A 15469-nucleotide genomic window follows, 5' to 3' on the forward strand; every position below is an offset into this window, starting at 1 on the left:
GCAGTGATACAAATGAACTTACTTCCAGAACAGAAAGAAACTCAAAGACATAGAAAAGGAACTTATGGTTGCCAGGGGAAGGGATAGTTATGGAGTTTGGGAGGGCCATGTACACACTGCTACATTTAAAATGGATAACCAATAAGGACCTACTGTATAGCACATGGAACTCTGCTCAATGTTATGTGCCAGCTTGGGTGGGAGAATGGATACATGTATGTGTACCGCTGAGTCCCTTCGCTGTTCATCTGAAACTATCACACCATTGTTAATCAGCAATACTCCAATACAAAATAAAAAGTTTAAAGTTTGGGTGGGGGACGGAAGATGACTGACAGCAAGGACTGGCAAGAATGTGGAGAATTGGAAAGCTTACACATGAACTGGTAGGGGCGTAAACTGGTACAATTCTTCAGAAAATACAACTGGACATCTGGAAGCTGAACTTATCTTAATGAGCCACTTCAATTTTCATATTCAATACTAAAACACACATCTATGCTCTAAAAGGCACATCAGAGAAAGCTTTGCATCATTCATAATACCGTCCAACTGGAACAACCCAAACATCCATCAGTGATAAAAGAGATAAGTAAACTGGGATATAGTTCTGTGATTTAATACAGTCTAAGAATAAAAATCAATGAACTGAAGTGACATACAATGTAGGTGGTGGTGATGGTTTTGTTGCTAAGTTGTGTTCAACTCTTGCGATTCTGTGGATTGTAGCCCTCCAGGCTTCTCTTTGGGGATTTCCCAGGCAAGAATACTGGAATGGGCAGCCCATTCCCTTCTCAGGGGATCTTCCTGACCCAGGGATAGAACTTGGGTGTCTTGCATTGCAGGCAGATTCTTTACTGACCAGGGATCACAAACAAAACAGCAAAAGCAACCCAATGCTGAGGAAAGCATACTGTACAATTCCATTTACGTGAAGTTCATAGGTTCATGGGGAGTGGGTACCTTGGAGGAGATGCAGAGTAAAGGGCACGGGGACTTCTGAGATACTGGTCATGCTATATCTACAGTAACCTGGGTGGTGATTCCTCAGGCATGCTTACTTATCTTTTCTTATCCTCCATGTACTACTTACACACCGATACACAAGGTAGCAGGTTTTCTCTCTATAAAATTCTCAAGTCCACTAAGAATGGCAGAATTTTCTCTCTACCTCTGGCTACATCATCATCACATTTATTAGATGAAAGGTGTGAAGCACTGAAGGACCATGTCTTCAGATGCTCTTCTCCTGAGAATTGATCTCTCAAAGAGCCTTAAAGCTTCATGCTGTTGACCACTGTTCCAGGGTACCCTTTTTACATGTTAAGACTCCTGACACATTCAACTTCTGGGAGTTCTAGAATCTTTGAAATGGAGCATCCGTGCCTGCACAGTATTTACTATTGCGTGCCCCTCTCTATTGAACTTTTCACAAGTTTATTCTTAAAGGCAAAACAAAATGATGTTGAAAAAGAATATTAAATATGGGAGACTTCCCTGCTGGTTCAGGGGTAAAGAATCCACCTGTCAATGCAGGGCACATGGGTTCGATCCCTGGTCCGGGAAGATCTCACATGCTGCAGGGCACCTAAGCCTATCAGCCACAGCTACTAAGCCTGAGCTCTAGAGCCTTCGAGTCACAGCTACTGAAGCCCATGTGCCCTAGGGCCTGTGCTCTGCAGTGAGACGCCCCTGCACTGTGAGACCTGGGCAATGCAATCAAGAGTAGCCCTTGTTTGCCACTAGAGAAAGCCAATGCACAGCAATGAACACCCAATGCAGCCAGAAATAAATTTTTAAAAAGGAATGTTAGACGTGCTCTCATCTGATCTCCTACTGTGAATGCAATATTCAGACTAATGGCTGAATCTTGTCAAATCTGAGTCAGTAAAGTACGAAGAAATAAGAGAGACTGATTTATGAACAGATCACACAATTCTACAATTCACTTGACATTTACTGTACACTTACGGTCAGGCACTCTGTTGGGAATTGTGGGGCATACCAAGAGGAGAAAAATAAGATTCTTAGCTACAAGGGACTCAAAATCTACTGGGACAGGCATGAATATAACCAATCATATGCTTATCTTATAGCTGCTGTTACTGCTATGAAAGTGATATTTATGCATTAAAACGCTAGACAACCTTAAGGGACTTTGAATGAAAATCTTTCATGTGTCCTTTTATCTACTGGAATAGAAATATTTATATATAATGTTAAAAGAAACAAATGTCAGAATATTCACATTCTTGCCTTTTCATTTGGTAAAATGTCGCAGTTTTCCCTAGGACACCTGCTCCTAGGAAATGATCCTAAGCAGAATTTCCCACAGGGATGCTCAGAGGAATGTACCAGACTACCAAAGCACAATGGAAACTGTCAACTAGCACCCCCTGTCCACTCCCACCTTCCCTTGAACTCGGGCTGTGGGAAAGATCAAAACATTTCTTTGGTTCCTTTGGAAATCAGGTTCCACCATTTAGATGCACTCTTATGGAATCTGGAGAGTGGCAAAGAGATGGAGCATCTCAGGGCAGAAAGTGGAAAAGAGATGGAACGTCATAGGAAGGTGAGTTGCAGTAACAGGTCTGAGGACTCCAGCTCCTGGCTTCTCAGAGGCAACAAAAGCCATCATAGAGGCTCTAGCCTAGCATCAGCTCATTTGGTTGGTCAGTGCCTGGAAATAAAGATGGATGGGGCTGGTGGTGACAAGTCGCCAGCAGCACTTCGACTTCTGGGTGACAGAGAGAACAGTGGGTTCTCCCTCCTCATCAAGCCCTTCTGACATTTTGTAAGCACTCCATTCCCTGTATTAAATTCCACTTTTCTAGGACTTTCCTGGAGGTCGGGTGGTTAAGAATTCTGCTTCCATGGCAGGGTGCGTAGGTTCTATGCGTGGGTTCTATCCCTAGTCAGAGAAGTCCTGCATGCCACACAGCGCAGACAAAACAAATTTCACTTTATTAAAAACACCTAGAGTTGCTTCTATTTTGTGCCCTAATATAGCATCTTGGGCTTTTGTTACTGCTAAATAAAATCCTGTTGTTTAGTTAGCATTTATCAAGCACCCATCGATAGTTGTTAGGGAGGAGTCCAGAAACGCAGAGCAGGAAAAAGAAAACAATTTGAGATTCAGAAATCTTCAAGGAAATTATAAAGGGTTGGCCAGAGACCTACATTGCATTTTAAAGTAAGAATTTAGAATTTCCTTGACTGGATTGAATGGGACACAGCCTTGGGTAAGTACTAGTTTCTTTGATTTCCAATGTTTAAGAATCTTTATAACTGTGTATTGGGTTGAGGAGAGGCAGAACACTTGTCACAAACTGCTTGAAAGTGAAACTGATAGTCACTCAGTTGTGTCTAACTCTTTGTGACCCCAGGGACTACAGTCTGCCAGGCTCCTCTGTCCATGAGATTCTCCAGGCTAGAATACTGGAGTGGGTTGCCATTCCCTTCTCCAGGGGATCTTCCCAACCCAGGGATCGAACCTGGCTCTGCTGCATTGCAGGCAGATTCTTTACCATCTAAACAATGAGGAAAGCCCATCTTTATCTGTATCTATATTGCCATTAAAAAAGAAGGAAATCCCGCCGTTTGCAACAGATTTGATAAACTTTACAGGCATTTATGCTAAGTAAAATACATCAGACAAATACTATATGATCTTACTTATACATGAAATCTAAAAAAACTGAATTTATAGAAACAGTAGAATTGTGGTTGCCTAAAGCTGGATGGTGAAGAATTGCGGAGATGTTAGTTAAAGGGTACAAACTTCCAGCTATACGATGAACAAGGTATGGGGATCTAATGAAAAGCCTGGTGTTTATAGTTAACAAATGGTGTTATACTGTACTATATGCTTGGAAGTTGTAAAAGAGCAGATGGTAAATTTTATCACTACCAAAAAACAAAAACAGGTAATTATGTGAGGGGACAGGGGTATTAACTAACTTCTTTTGTGGTTGGTGGTTTAGTTGCTAAGTTGTGTCCGACTCTCATGACCCCATGGACTGTAGCCTGCCACGCTTTTCTGTCCATGGGATTTCCATTTTGCAATATATATCTAATTACACTACACACCTTAAATTTACATGTGTTCAATATGATCAATAATACCTCAATAAACCTATAAGAAAAAAAAGAGGACCATCCAACATATTGCATGAAACAGCAGTTAGCTCCTCCTTATTGTGGAATATGGGGTTTCCCTCATAGCTCAGTTGGTAAAGGATCCACCTGCAATGCAGGAGACCCCAGTTCAATTCTTGGGTCAGGAAGATCCACTGGAGAAGGGATAGGCTACCCACTCCAGTATTCTTGGGCTTCCCTTGTGGCTCAGCTGGTAAAGAATCCACCTGCAATGCGGGAGACCTGAGTTTGAAAGAACCCCTGGAGAAGGGAAAGGCTACCCACTCCAGTATTCTAGCATGGAGAATTCCAAGGGGGTTGCAAAGAGTCGGACACGACTGAGTGACTTTCACTATCAGTATCACTATTTTGGAGTACAATCCATTGTATGGAGGTACCAAGGTCTGTTAATCAATTTACTAACTGGAGGGCATTTGCACTGTTTCCAGTTTTCAGAGATTACGAACAAAACTGCTATAAATCAATAAATATTTAATAGCTGAATATTGTTCTACATCTTGATATATAGTTAATTTAACCTGGCAGTTTCTTATTGTTACACATTGAATTGCTTTCCCTGTTTCCCTATTTTAAATAACACTCTAACCTTATTCAAATGTATGTATTTGTTCAATTGTCCTTTAGGGTAAATTCTCAATTTTGCTAAGCAGTAGAAGCTAACAGAACATTGTGAAGCAACTATACTGCAATAAATATTAGAAAAAAAATTCTCAAAGAATTCCTAAATCAAAAGCTATGCATCATATATTTTACTGCTTATACCTATCGCGTGAAATGGTCCCTCATGAGAATATCTCATTACTCAACCCCTCGTCAACATGAATTGCCATCTTTTAAATTTTTTTACCAATCTCACAGGCAAAAATTTTTAAATGACATCTCACTTTTATTAATATTTGTGCTTCTTTTATGACTTTTTAAAATATCTCCATAAATACAGGTGGAATTGGTTCATTCTATTTTTTGGACATTTTTCTTTTGGGAATTGCCTGTTTTTATGTTGCACTTTTACTCATGGATTCCTTATATTAATTCTTTGTCTATCACTTAATACATTTATGTTTTTACCAATGACTTTCATTTTGTTACATATAGAAGCTTCTAAAAAATGTATGCAAGCAGTTCATCTAATCTTTCATGAATTATTCCATTTAATATATGACAAGAAAGGTCTTTATCTATTTTATGTTTATATAAATATTCACTTATATTCTCTAATTTTTCCAAATGCTTTTTCAGACAACATGAAGTCTATGGGAGCCTTCCTAGGTGAGGTAGACAAAGTTACCTTGCCCCTAGCACATTGGATTTGCTTCTGCCTTCATGGTTTTTAACTACTGATATTAAATATGTAGGATCCCTCTTTTCTTTTTCAAATTTGTTATTTTTTGGCTGCCCCACGCAGCATGTGGGATCTTAGTTCCCTGACCAGGGATCAAACTTGCACCCCATGCATTGGAAGCATGGAATCTTAACTGCTGGACTGTCATGGAAGTCCCGGATTCTTCTTTTCCAAGGGGTACATCTACTTTCTGAAGGAGGTTAACAGTTTAGGAAACTAGATTAATTTTTTCCCCCTGACTGGATTTGCTTCATAAATAAAGCTTTGTTCTCTGGCTTCAGTGGGTAGTTGAGGAATCACAGGAAACCATTTCATCTCCCTTTTCTTTGGTTGCAGGACAAAATAGTAATAATTTAGAGAGATGCAATGAAAATAAAGTGCCAGTGCATACCAGTATTTCCAGGAATGTCACAGCAATAGTGAACATAATGGCAGACATTTGTGTATATATTCCCCGGAGGGTCAAAGAATCTTTTTTAAAAATTGTATAAAAAAATGGGAAGGTCTGACTCATTTTACAAAAGTTAACTTCACAAACAAATATTGAAGACAGTGCTTTTTCCATTAAGAGAGGCATCTGATTACAAGATGGGAAGAAGCCAGGTCCTCAGGTGACCCACCAGTCTGGACCACTCTGGTTTCTGGTGTGAGAAATAAATTTAATTTTCTTTAAAAAAAAAAAAAAAGTGGGGCAGGCATAAAAGCTTACACAGAAGCTTACATAAAACCTTCGCTTTCAAGGAGACTGTAATACACTCTGATTCAAAAAGAAAGAAATATGGAGACTGGCTTCTATGAAAGGGATTGGATTCCAATCCCTTACTCTTATTTTACTGGTACCCTGGACTTGCGTGGATTATAAAATACAAGCCACAGTAGTGCCATGTCTGGAATCCATGCTCTGTCTCTGAACGTGCTTGTTTTTCATGTGTTGGAGAAAAATGAATGCATTCTCAATACAATAGAGACCTTAAGCACTGACCCGAACTCCCCCTTCAGCAGTCTGGGATATAGACACTCTGGGGTCTTTCTTACTGAGATAAACTACTGGCTTCCTCATCACCACCTCTCCTGTCCACCTAGCCTCAGGGGACCATCTCTGTAGCTGCAGGCCCAGTCCGTTTGGCTTGGCTGCCCCGTCATTAGCCTCAGAGAGTTCCCTGACCTCCTACCCCTTGTCAGGCTAATGGGCAATTGTCACACTCCAGCATGTCTGGGCTTCCTTTGTGGCTCAGCTGGTAAAGAATCTGCGCGCAATGAGGGAGATCTGGGTTCAATCCCTGCGTTGGGAAGATCCCCTGGAGAAGGGAAAGGTTACCCACTCTAGTATTCCAGCCTGGAGAATTCCATGGACTATATAGGCCATGGGGTCGCAAAGAGTCGGACTGAGTGACTGACTTTTCAGTGACTTTCTTTTCAGCACGTCTGACAACACAATCTACTGAAGCAGCTTTTGAGGCTCCAGCTCACAGAATGTAGAGGTCAACCAGTTTTCATTGCAGCAGGAAGAAAAGAGTGGCTTCTGGTCTGAGGGAAACTGGCCTAGGACCAGTCTGCGCCTGCACCTGACCTTCAGGGTTTGGCTCACTGCCCTGAGGAACCTCTGAGCTCCATGTGATTCTGGTGCTTGGACCAGACTCTGTCTCTGTATATCTGCTGTGGGCTTCACTCAAGGCTCAGTCCAGTTCTCCCTCCTAGTTTTAGGGCATCCCCAGTCATCTATGAGCCTCACACTTACAGAATACCTGCGAAAAGCTGACCCAACAGTGGCCTTTTAGATAGCACCGAGAAAGCAGGTAAAAAATTAATTTCCCTATGTTTCTTGTTAGGAATATGTATCAAGAGCAGTTCTTGCTGGAAATTGTGCCAAGTCCTCATTTTGTTTCATTTAATACAGAAACATAAAATACTTTCATTTCCCTTTGCATTATCCTAACATGGCTGCCTAAACTCTTCCTGCAGTGGATTGAATAATAACTATTTTGTCTTAAACATACACATATATACAACAACTATAAAAACAAGAGGACATGAGGGTTTTACTGTGAGTACTTATTAATTCTGAAACCAGAAATAATCCTCTATTTTAATGAAAGCATACAAATATTCCTCTCCAAGGTAAAGAGAAAACAATGCACATAATAACATAGTAACTGATGCATAGAAACGTAACCAAAGTCCCTTTTTATCTCAGCAACTAACTCATCCAACAAAACAGAGCTTTGTAGGGTATAATTTATATTACAATTAGCTTTTTTCTCTATATTAAGTAAGGCAGTTTGAAGTCATTTTTTTTTTTTTTAATTTCAAAGAACTTGAAAAAAACACACCCCAAATGCTCTAGTCCAAAGCCAGAACATAGTTTTGTATGGTCTGCAGATAATTTAATATTTGAGAAACCATTTCAACATCCTCCAACTCCAACCAAAACTAAAGCAATATTTAGAGGAAAAATAAATGAGTAAGCAAACAAAACCTAATATCTGTATAATTATTCACAGATCAAGCAGTTTAGAGACAATAAAATAGAGCAGACTTTCAGCTAATCCAAGTTCAAAATAATGGAACAATTATTCACTAAGCTAACAACAACAAAACTCTAATTTTACTGTCAATGTATTGGGGGGTGATTGTGTTATCAGTTAAAAGACCTAAAATCAATTCTGTGTAAGTTGATTAATTTCAGGCATTACAAACATAGTACAATCAATCAGCCTTCCTGAATTTCTCTCGTCCTCTTCCCACAAATACAACATCCCAGTTTTTGAGTCTAAAACAATAGGAAAATGCAATGATGTCAATGTACAAAGTACACCACTGGTGCTTTGCCTGTTTTCATCTTCTGGCAACAGACTTTAGAGAAAGGTTCCTCTGACATGCTAAGTCTACCCATCACTACCAGTCACAGCCCTTGCTCACACAGGCTGACTCTTGACCCACTAGTCCAATCACACCCCCTTGCGTCCCCTTGGACAGTGTTTGGTGCAGCAAAAGGCTAGTAATCCAGTCTAGGCCAATTTTTCTGAAAGTCTTCCCACTGCAATCCTTTCAGGAGTAAAACAGAAAGAATTTAAGCCCTGAGTCTAGCCTTAGAGGGAAGGCAACCCAAAAGGATGGATCCACCATGTGGAAAGATGCAGAGATGACTTTGGGGAAAAGGGAGGGACATTTAACCCTGGGCCCCACTCTCCTAGTGGCCACCTGCACCTCTGCTCTTCCTATGGTATACGCTGTGGTTATAAAAACCATTTCCTGTCAAGCTTATACAAGTTTGAGCTGGTTTCTATTTGTATTCAAGGCATCCTGCCTCATGCACATGGTGACCACTTGAGTTTGGGCATTCTCAATTATGGTCAACTTACTGTTTGTTTTTCCAGTTCTTGCTCTTGGGGCACTGTCTTTGCAGCCCACAGGGGTGGCTTCTGGGGCCCTCTTTCTGCTCTGTGACCCTGTCCCCCTGGCCAGGCTCCCATGTCCCAGGGTAATGCCCAGTTCAATCAGTTTCATCTCTTCAAGTGAAGGCCTGGATCTGAGAGAGAGCTGTTGGGAGCTGGGTTCTGTGCAGAGGCACTCTACAGGGAGAGGAAGACACATGTGAGGCTTGGTTGTTCAGTTCCATCTGTGTTGGATTCCACGGGCTACCCCATCTTTCCAAAATATTCTACCCTCTCCCCTGCCTCTTCAGCTGGCTGTAACTGATTTACTTTGTAAACCAAGAGAACATGAAATTATACACTAAAAAATTATTTCTGTAAACCATTGGTGAGGATGCTTCTTACTACGGGAAATGTAAGATTTTAACAAAAATCAGCTTGGGCAAAAAAGAACAGCCAGCTTAGAGGTAGGGCGGCCCCAGGTGTGGGGCAAGAATGTCACCAGGGCCCCTGTGTTTTATTTCCATGTTTTGCCATCAATAGTTCTAGTAAGTAAGTAACTGTTAGTCGCTCAGTTGTGTCTGACTCTTTGTATATATCCTCTGTCTAGGGGATTCTCCAGGCAAGAATGCTGGAGTGGGTTGCCATTCCCTTCTCCGGGGACCTTTCTGATCCAAGGCTTGAATCCGGGTCTCCTGCACTGCAGAGGGATTCTCTACCATCTGAGCCATGAGGGAAGCCCATAGATACTGCTGCCTTCTCTCAAAGGTCAGTTGCCCAGAGCCCCCTGTTGGGACTACCCATGTCACCCTTCACAGTCAGTAGGAGCTTTAGAAATGTCTCTGTGCATGGAAGGGCATCATCAGATTTGGAAATAGTATCCAGGCAGTGGTGTAAGGACAGCTCTATGACATCTTTAAGAGTCAGAACTAATTTGACTTGGTGACCACCTGACTGATGAGTGTGAGGAGCGAGGGTGGTGCTCTGGTTTCTTACTCAGGCGTCCTGACAGAAGGAAGCAATGCCAGGGCTGGTCTGGCCAGATGGCGACACCATGTGTGGGTTCAGTTTCTCCCCACGCTTCACTCGGGCCTGCCCAGGAGTCAGCTGATCCCGTCCAGAAGCCTTGACGTAACAGCAGACCACTCATCCCTGACGGGAAGGATGTCTTAATGGGCAAGAGAAGCAAATGACTGCTCTCCATGAACTGTTCCTCCTCTTGATGTATGGAGAACCAATTTTTTTTTTAAGGTACATTAAATTATTTTTATCATCAACAGTTTCAATTATTGTACTTGACATATAGTTCAGTTCAGTTGCTCAGTCGTGTCTGACACTTTATGACCCCATGGACCACAGCACACCAGGCTTCCCTGTCCAACACCAACTCCCGGAGCTTGCTCAAACTCATGTCCATCGAGTCAGTGACGCTATCCAACCATCTCATCCTCTGTCATCCCCTTCTCCTGCCTTCAATCTTTCCCAGCATCAGGGTCTTTTCCAATGAGTCTAACTCAATGAAACTATGAGCCATGCCATGTAGGGCCACCCAAAATGGATGAGTCATGGTGGAGGGTGCTGACGAAATGTGGTCCACTGGAAAAGGGAAACCACTTCAGTATTCTTGAGAATCCCATGAACAGTATGAAAAGGCAAAAAGATACAACACCAAAACACAACATACAGACATTTGACAAAGCATCAAGAAATAAGGCTTAAACAGTAGTTTTAGTAGGAAAAAAAATCAGTCTTTGGTCACCAAAAAGTAGTTTTATGGATTCCTTGACATCGCTCAAAATACACTGTTCCCAGTCTACTCAGAAGTTACTATCTATAAAACACTATTACAAGTGGAAGGACAGAAAGTGTCCCATGTAATATCACCAAATTTTCTGATATTAATTTTTATTGGAGTAGAGTTGCTTTACAAGGCTGTGTTAGTTTCTGCTCTAAAGCAAAGTGATTCAGCTGTGTGAATACATATATCACCTTGTTTTTGGACTTCCTGCCCACTTGGGTCACTACAGAGCACGGAGGAGAGCCATTCATACGAGGCTGGCGGCCTCCTGGAGGATCTGTGTGCTGTGAGCCTCCACGCTGGGTGTGTTAGAGCCATTGAGGCCTGGACACAGTCGGTGCCCACGCAGCACTGTCCGCACCTTCCTCTTTCGTTCAGGCTTGTGCCCATGCCCAGTTCTGAAGGACAGTCTAGTCAATGGCTGTCAACCCTGGCTGTACATTAAGACCAACCAAGGCGCTTTGAAAAAACACCAATGCATAGGACTGTATCTTTTACTGTGGTTAAACACACACACACACACATAACATAAAATTTGTCATTTTAACCATTTCAAAGAGTATAGTTCAATGGTATTAAGAACATTTACATTGTTGCCCCACCATCACTGCTATCCACCTGCAGAACTTTTTCATCACCCTAAACTAAAACTCTGTACCCCATTAAACAATAACTCCCTGTTCTTCCTCACGTTTCGGCAACCACCTTCTACTTTCATGTTCTGTGGGAATCCCAGGTAGCACTAGTGATAAAGAATCTGCCTGCCAATGCAGGAGATATAAGACAGCCAGGTTCGATCCCTGGGTCAGGAAGCTCCCGTGCAGGAGGGCATGGCAACCTACTTCAGTATTCTTGCCTGGAAAGTCCCATGGACAGAGGAGCCTGGCAGGCTATAGTCCATGGATCACAAAGAGTTGGACATGACTTTACTTTCTGACTTTGTGAATTTGACTCTCTGAGGACATCATATATGCAGAATCATATTGCGTTTGTCTTCAGTGATTGGTTTGTTTCACTTAGCATGATGTCTTCAAGTTTCTTCCATGCTGTAGCATGCGTCAGACTTTCCTTCCTTTTCAAGGCTGAATAATATTCCATTGTATGTGTGAATCACATATTATTTATCCATTCATCCATCAGTGGACACGTGGCTGGCTTTTACCTTTTGGCTATTGTAAATAATGCTGCTGCTGTAAATCTGGGTGTCCAAATATTTTTGAAGTTTTCCATGGGATTTGAATGTGTAGCCAAGGTTGAGAACCACTAGTTTGTGGAGAATGTGAGGGGTCCAAGGGGAGTCACGCCACCTAGTTGGCCTGGCCTGATTTAGCTGTTCTAAGCTAATTATAATACTCATTAGAGCCAGTAATCAGAAGCTCATATGTCTGACTCCATCAACAGACTTGGTAGGTTTTATTTACCCAACTATTTTCCAGATCTAGCTCCAAGCCTGTAGCCTATAGAACTTACAAGTGTTAGTCGCTAAGTCGTGTCAGACTCTTTGCAACCCTGTGGACTACAGTCTGCCAGGCTCCTCTGTCCATGGGATTTTCCAGGCAAGAATACTAGAGTGGGTTGCCATTTCCTTCTCCAGGGGATCTTCTCAACCCAGGGATTGAACCTGGGTCTCCTGCATTGCAGGCAGACCCCTTACCATCAGAGCCAAGAAGCTTACTAAGTTGCTGCTAAATAGAGAAGACAGCAAATCCATAATTCAACTTCATCTTTCTATTAAAAACATTTGCTTTTGCTACAAGAAATTACGTATCATCCTATCCTGGGCCATGGGCTTTCCACGGGGCTCAGTGGTAAAGAATCCACCTGCAAGGCAGTAGACTTGGGTTTTAACCACTGGACTGCCAGAGAAGCCCAGGGTCTCCGATCTTTATGAGACAAAACTTTGCAAGTGAAGGATGTCCCTGGATGCCAATGATGGTGCAGGATGGGGGTGGGAGGAATAGTTGTGACTACACAAAGTGATAGACATGACTGAGCAACTGAGCGCACACACACACACATATACCCCTTGTTCTAGTTTCTCCTGGGACAGATTTTCTGAAATGGGTGGGTGGATCCATTCCTCACATCTCAAAGAGAGGCCTTAACGATCTTCCCCGCAGATTTGTGCTTCTCCATCCCCTAACCTACTTTCAGAACTAAAGATAGACATGTAGCTAGATTCTTATTGAATCCAGGGTTTTCTGTGCCTTCTATTCATGTCTGCAGCCCCACAGTCTCATGTTTCCTTTGGTTTTAATTTTAACCTGAGTTAAATCGCTTTTTAATAAAACCTATGGAAATTAAAAAGTTGCCCTGGATAAAAGAAATACTCAAACACCCAAGAGAGTTCTGCTTTGTTCCATATTCCAGCCTGTGGACGCACTTGGAGAGAACCCCTTTATGACGAGGTGCAGTGGTGTAGCAAATTGAGAATGCACTCCTCCCCTTTTCCCCTGAAGTCTTAGAAGCCACGCCACACACAGTGCGGTGGGACGGGGACAGCAGGGACCTGTCTTGGTAGGTAGATAATAAGCCTGACCCCTAACTGTTGTGTCATATTTTCACACCCCTTGCCTCCTAGAGTGCACTCCAGGACCAGCATGGTGCAAAGTCAGCAAGGTCACACACAGGCAAGAGTTTATTTCAAACTGGGATGTTTTGTTCATCATGGAAAATTTCAGCGTTGATTTTGATTATTTTTTTGTTTTTAAAGTATTGCCTGAAAATCATTTCTCTTGATTCCAGAGTTGTTTGGCACCTCTTAGATTTCCTGCCTTCCTGGCCTCACCCTGGGTTCGGTCCCGATTCCACTCAGGTCCCCACTTTCCTTGGAGTTAGAATTTGTTTTGTTTTGTTTGTCTTGAGAGGAAAGCATGGGGCGGTGGTCCAGTGCTTGTGAATCCACCTGCCAATGCAGGAGACACGGGTTCGACCCCTGGTCCAGGAAGACCCCACCTGCTGCGGAGCAGCTAAGCCTGTGTGCCACAACTCCTGAGCCCATGTGCCCTAGAGCCTTGTGCTCTGCAACAAGAGAGTAGCCCCCCACCTGCTCATTGCCACTAGAGAAATCCCATGTGCAGCAACAAAGACCAAGCACAGTCAAAAATGAATCAATTTTTTTTTTTTCAAAGAGGAAAGCATCCCATGCAGCCATAAACTCTTGGACTCTGGGTTTATTTTCCTTCCCATTCTCTGCTTCTGCCCATTTTGACAAACCCTCTCCCTACATCTGTTCCCCTCTGTGGCTTCTGTCCTTCCACCCCTCATCCCTGGATGACCAAGGTCAGGCACAAGAGGAGAAACAAGAAAGCCAGTGAAGGCTGGCCTTTCCCTCTGAGGCCTGAGGCTAATCCAATTGTTGAGCTTCATATGGAGAGTAACACAATTAGCAAGGGCCTAGTCCTTTTTAAAGAAATCTATCACCAATTACCATGATAAATAGTGCCCATGGTAAGCCATGGCCAGCGTTATGCTCTGGAACTCCTAGGCAGATGGCTGGCACACTAGGAAACAGAATTGAGTCATTTCAACTGTGCTAACTGTGGCAGCTCTGAAAAAAAATTCCTAATATGGTGGAAAAAAAAAAAAAAGGTAGACAGCTCTTTAAATGCAAACCCACTATGGAAGGAAGCAAGCCCATGATGCTGGGCTCTTTTGACCTGGAGGGACTCCTATCCTGCAAGGGCAGCTAAGACCCCTGAATTTCAGAACCATTTCTGTGAGGACCTAAGTGAAGAACTTCATCCATCACTCAACATCCCTGACCCTGGGTGTGTTTCTGCACTGCCTGCTTCATCATCAGTAAACCAGCATGTAAACAAATTACCTGAATCTTCATTGCTGTTCTAGCCAGTCTAGCCCAGACCAGCCTACTTGATAGTATCTTAATGATTCATTACGATTATTATACATGTGCCTTAAGATAATCATTTCCTAATTCATTGGCCTGATGGGAAATAAAATTATAGCCTTCACTGGCCTTCTTATGAAATTCAAATAGCTTTATAATCATATAGTATGAAGAACACACTGACTACACTCCTATTCAGATATCACCCCAAGACCCGCCCACAAAGCCTTACCAGGACCGTGTGCATCCCAGTATAAAGTCGGCTGAGACCCACCAACGTGGAAAACACCACAGCCATCATCAGTCCCAAAACAAAGGGATACTGCAGGGGAAGAAGAGAAAATAAGGCATTAGATCAGGCTCAGACACACAATTTGATGTTGTAGAAGGGAAGGGGTTTCTGATCCATTAACTCCTAGTTTCAATCTCATATTCCTTGGGCCAGCAGTTTGATGATCTAAAATCACTCAAAAAAATGGGAAAACTAAGGAAAGAGAAGGAGAAAATGCCTAGAAATGTAATTCTGGAAGGAAGTTTCACAACATACTGAAATGCAAATAAGACACATTGGAACTTGACCATAGCTATTGTGCTGAAAGTTTTAGTGGAGTAAATAATTTTTCATTTCTACCTATGTTTAAAACTTGTGAAATATACAGTATTTCCAAGAGGCAAGGTATATGGATGGTGCTATAATTTTACAAAGTCCAACCAGCTACCTTCCCAAGATGTGCTGTGAAGATAAAGCTTGGCAACAACTGGCTTCATAGGGAAGTCTGGGAACAATGGCCAAGCTAAGACTGGCATATTTGTAGAGATGTCAAGGCAAAAGTCCAGACTTCACTGAATCTTGACATTTGCAGATGAGTAATGTAAACAGTTGGAGGAATCTGGCTAATGATAAGTCATATAAGGAACACACAGATATGCTTATGAACTAGATGTAG

General features: G+C 42.3%; 1 protein-coding gene across 4 annotated transcripts in view; it reads right to left on the reverse strand.

Moving 5' to 3' along the window:
• SGPP2 (sphingosine-1-phosphate phosphatase 2) overlaps window positions 1-15469 on the reverse strand; it is a 148004-nt gene that overhangs the window by 22997 nt on the left and 109538 nt on the right. For all 4 annotated transcript variants that reach the window (XM_043909889.1, XM_043909886.1, XM_043909888.1 and 1 more), the window contains one exon: window positions 14755-14844. In XM_043909889.1, the coding sequence (XP_043765824.1) occupies window positions 14755-14844 (90 nt within the window). The remainder of the gene's footprint in view (window positions 1-14754; window positions 14845-15469) is intronic.

This window comes from Cervus elaphus, chromosome 8 (genome assembly GCF_910594005.1).
Source record: "Cervus elaphus chromosome 8, mCerEla1.1, whole genome shotgun sequence".
Taxonomy (NCBI): domain Eukaryota; kingdom Metazoa; phylum Chordata; class Mammalia; order Artiodactyla; family Cervidae; genus Cervus; species Cervus elaphus.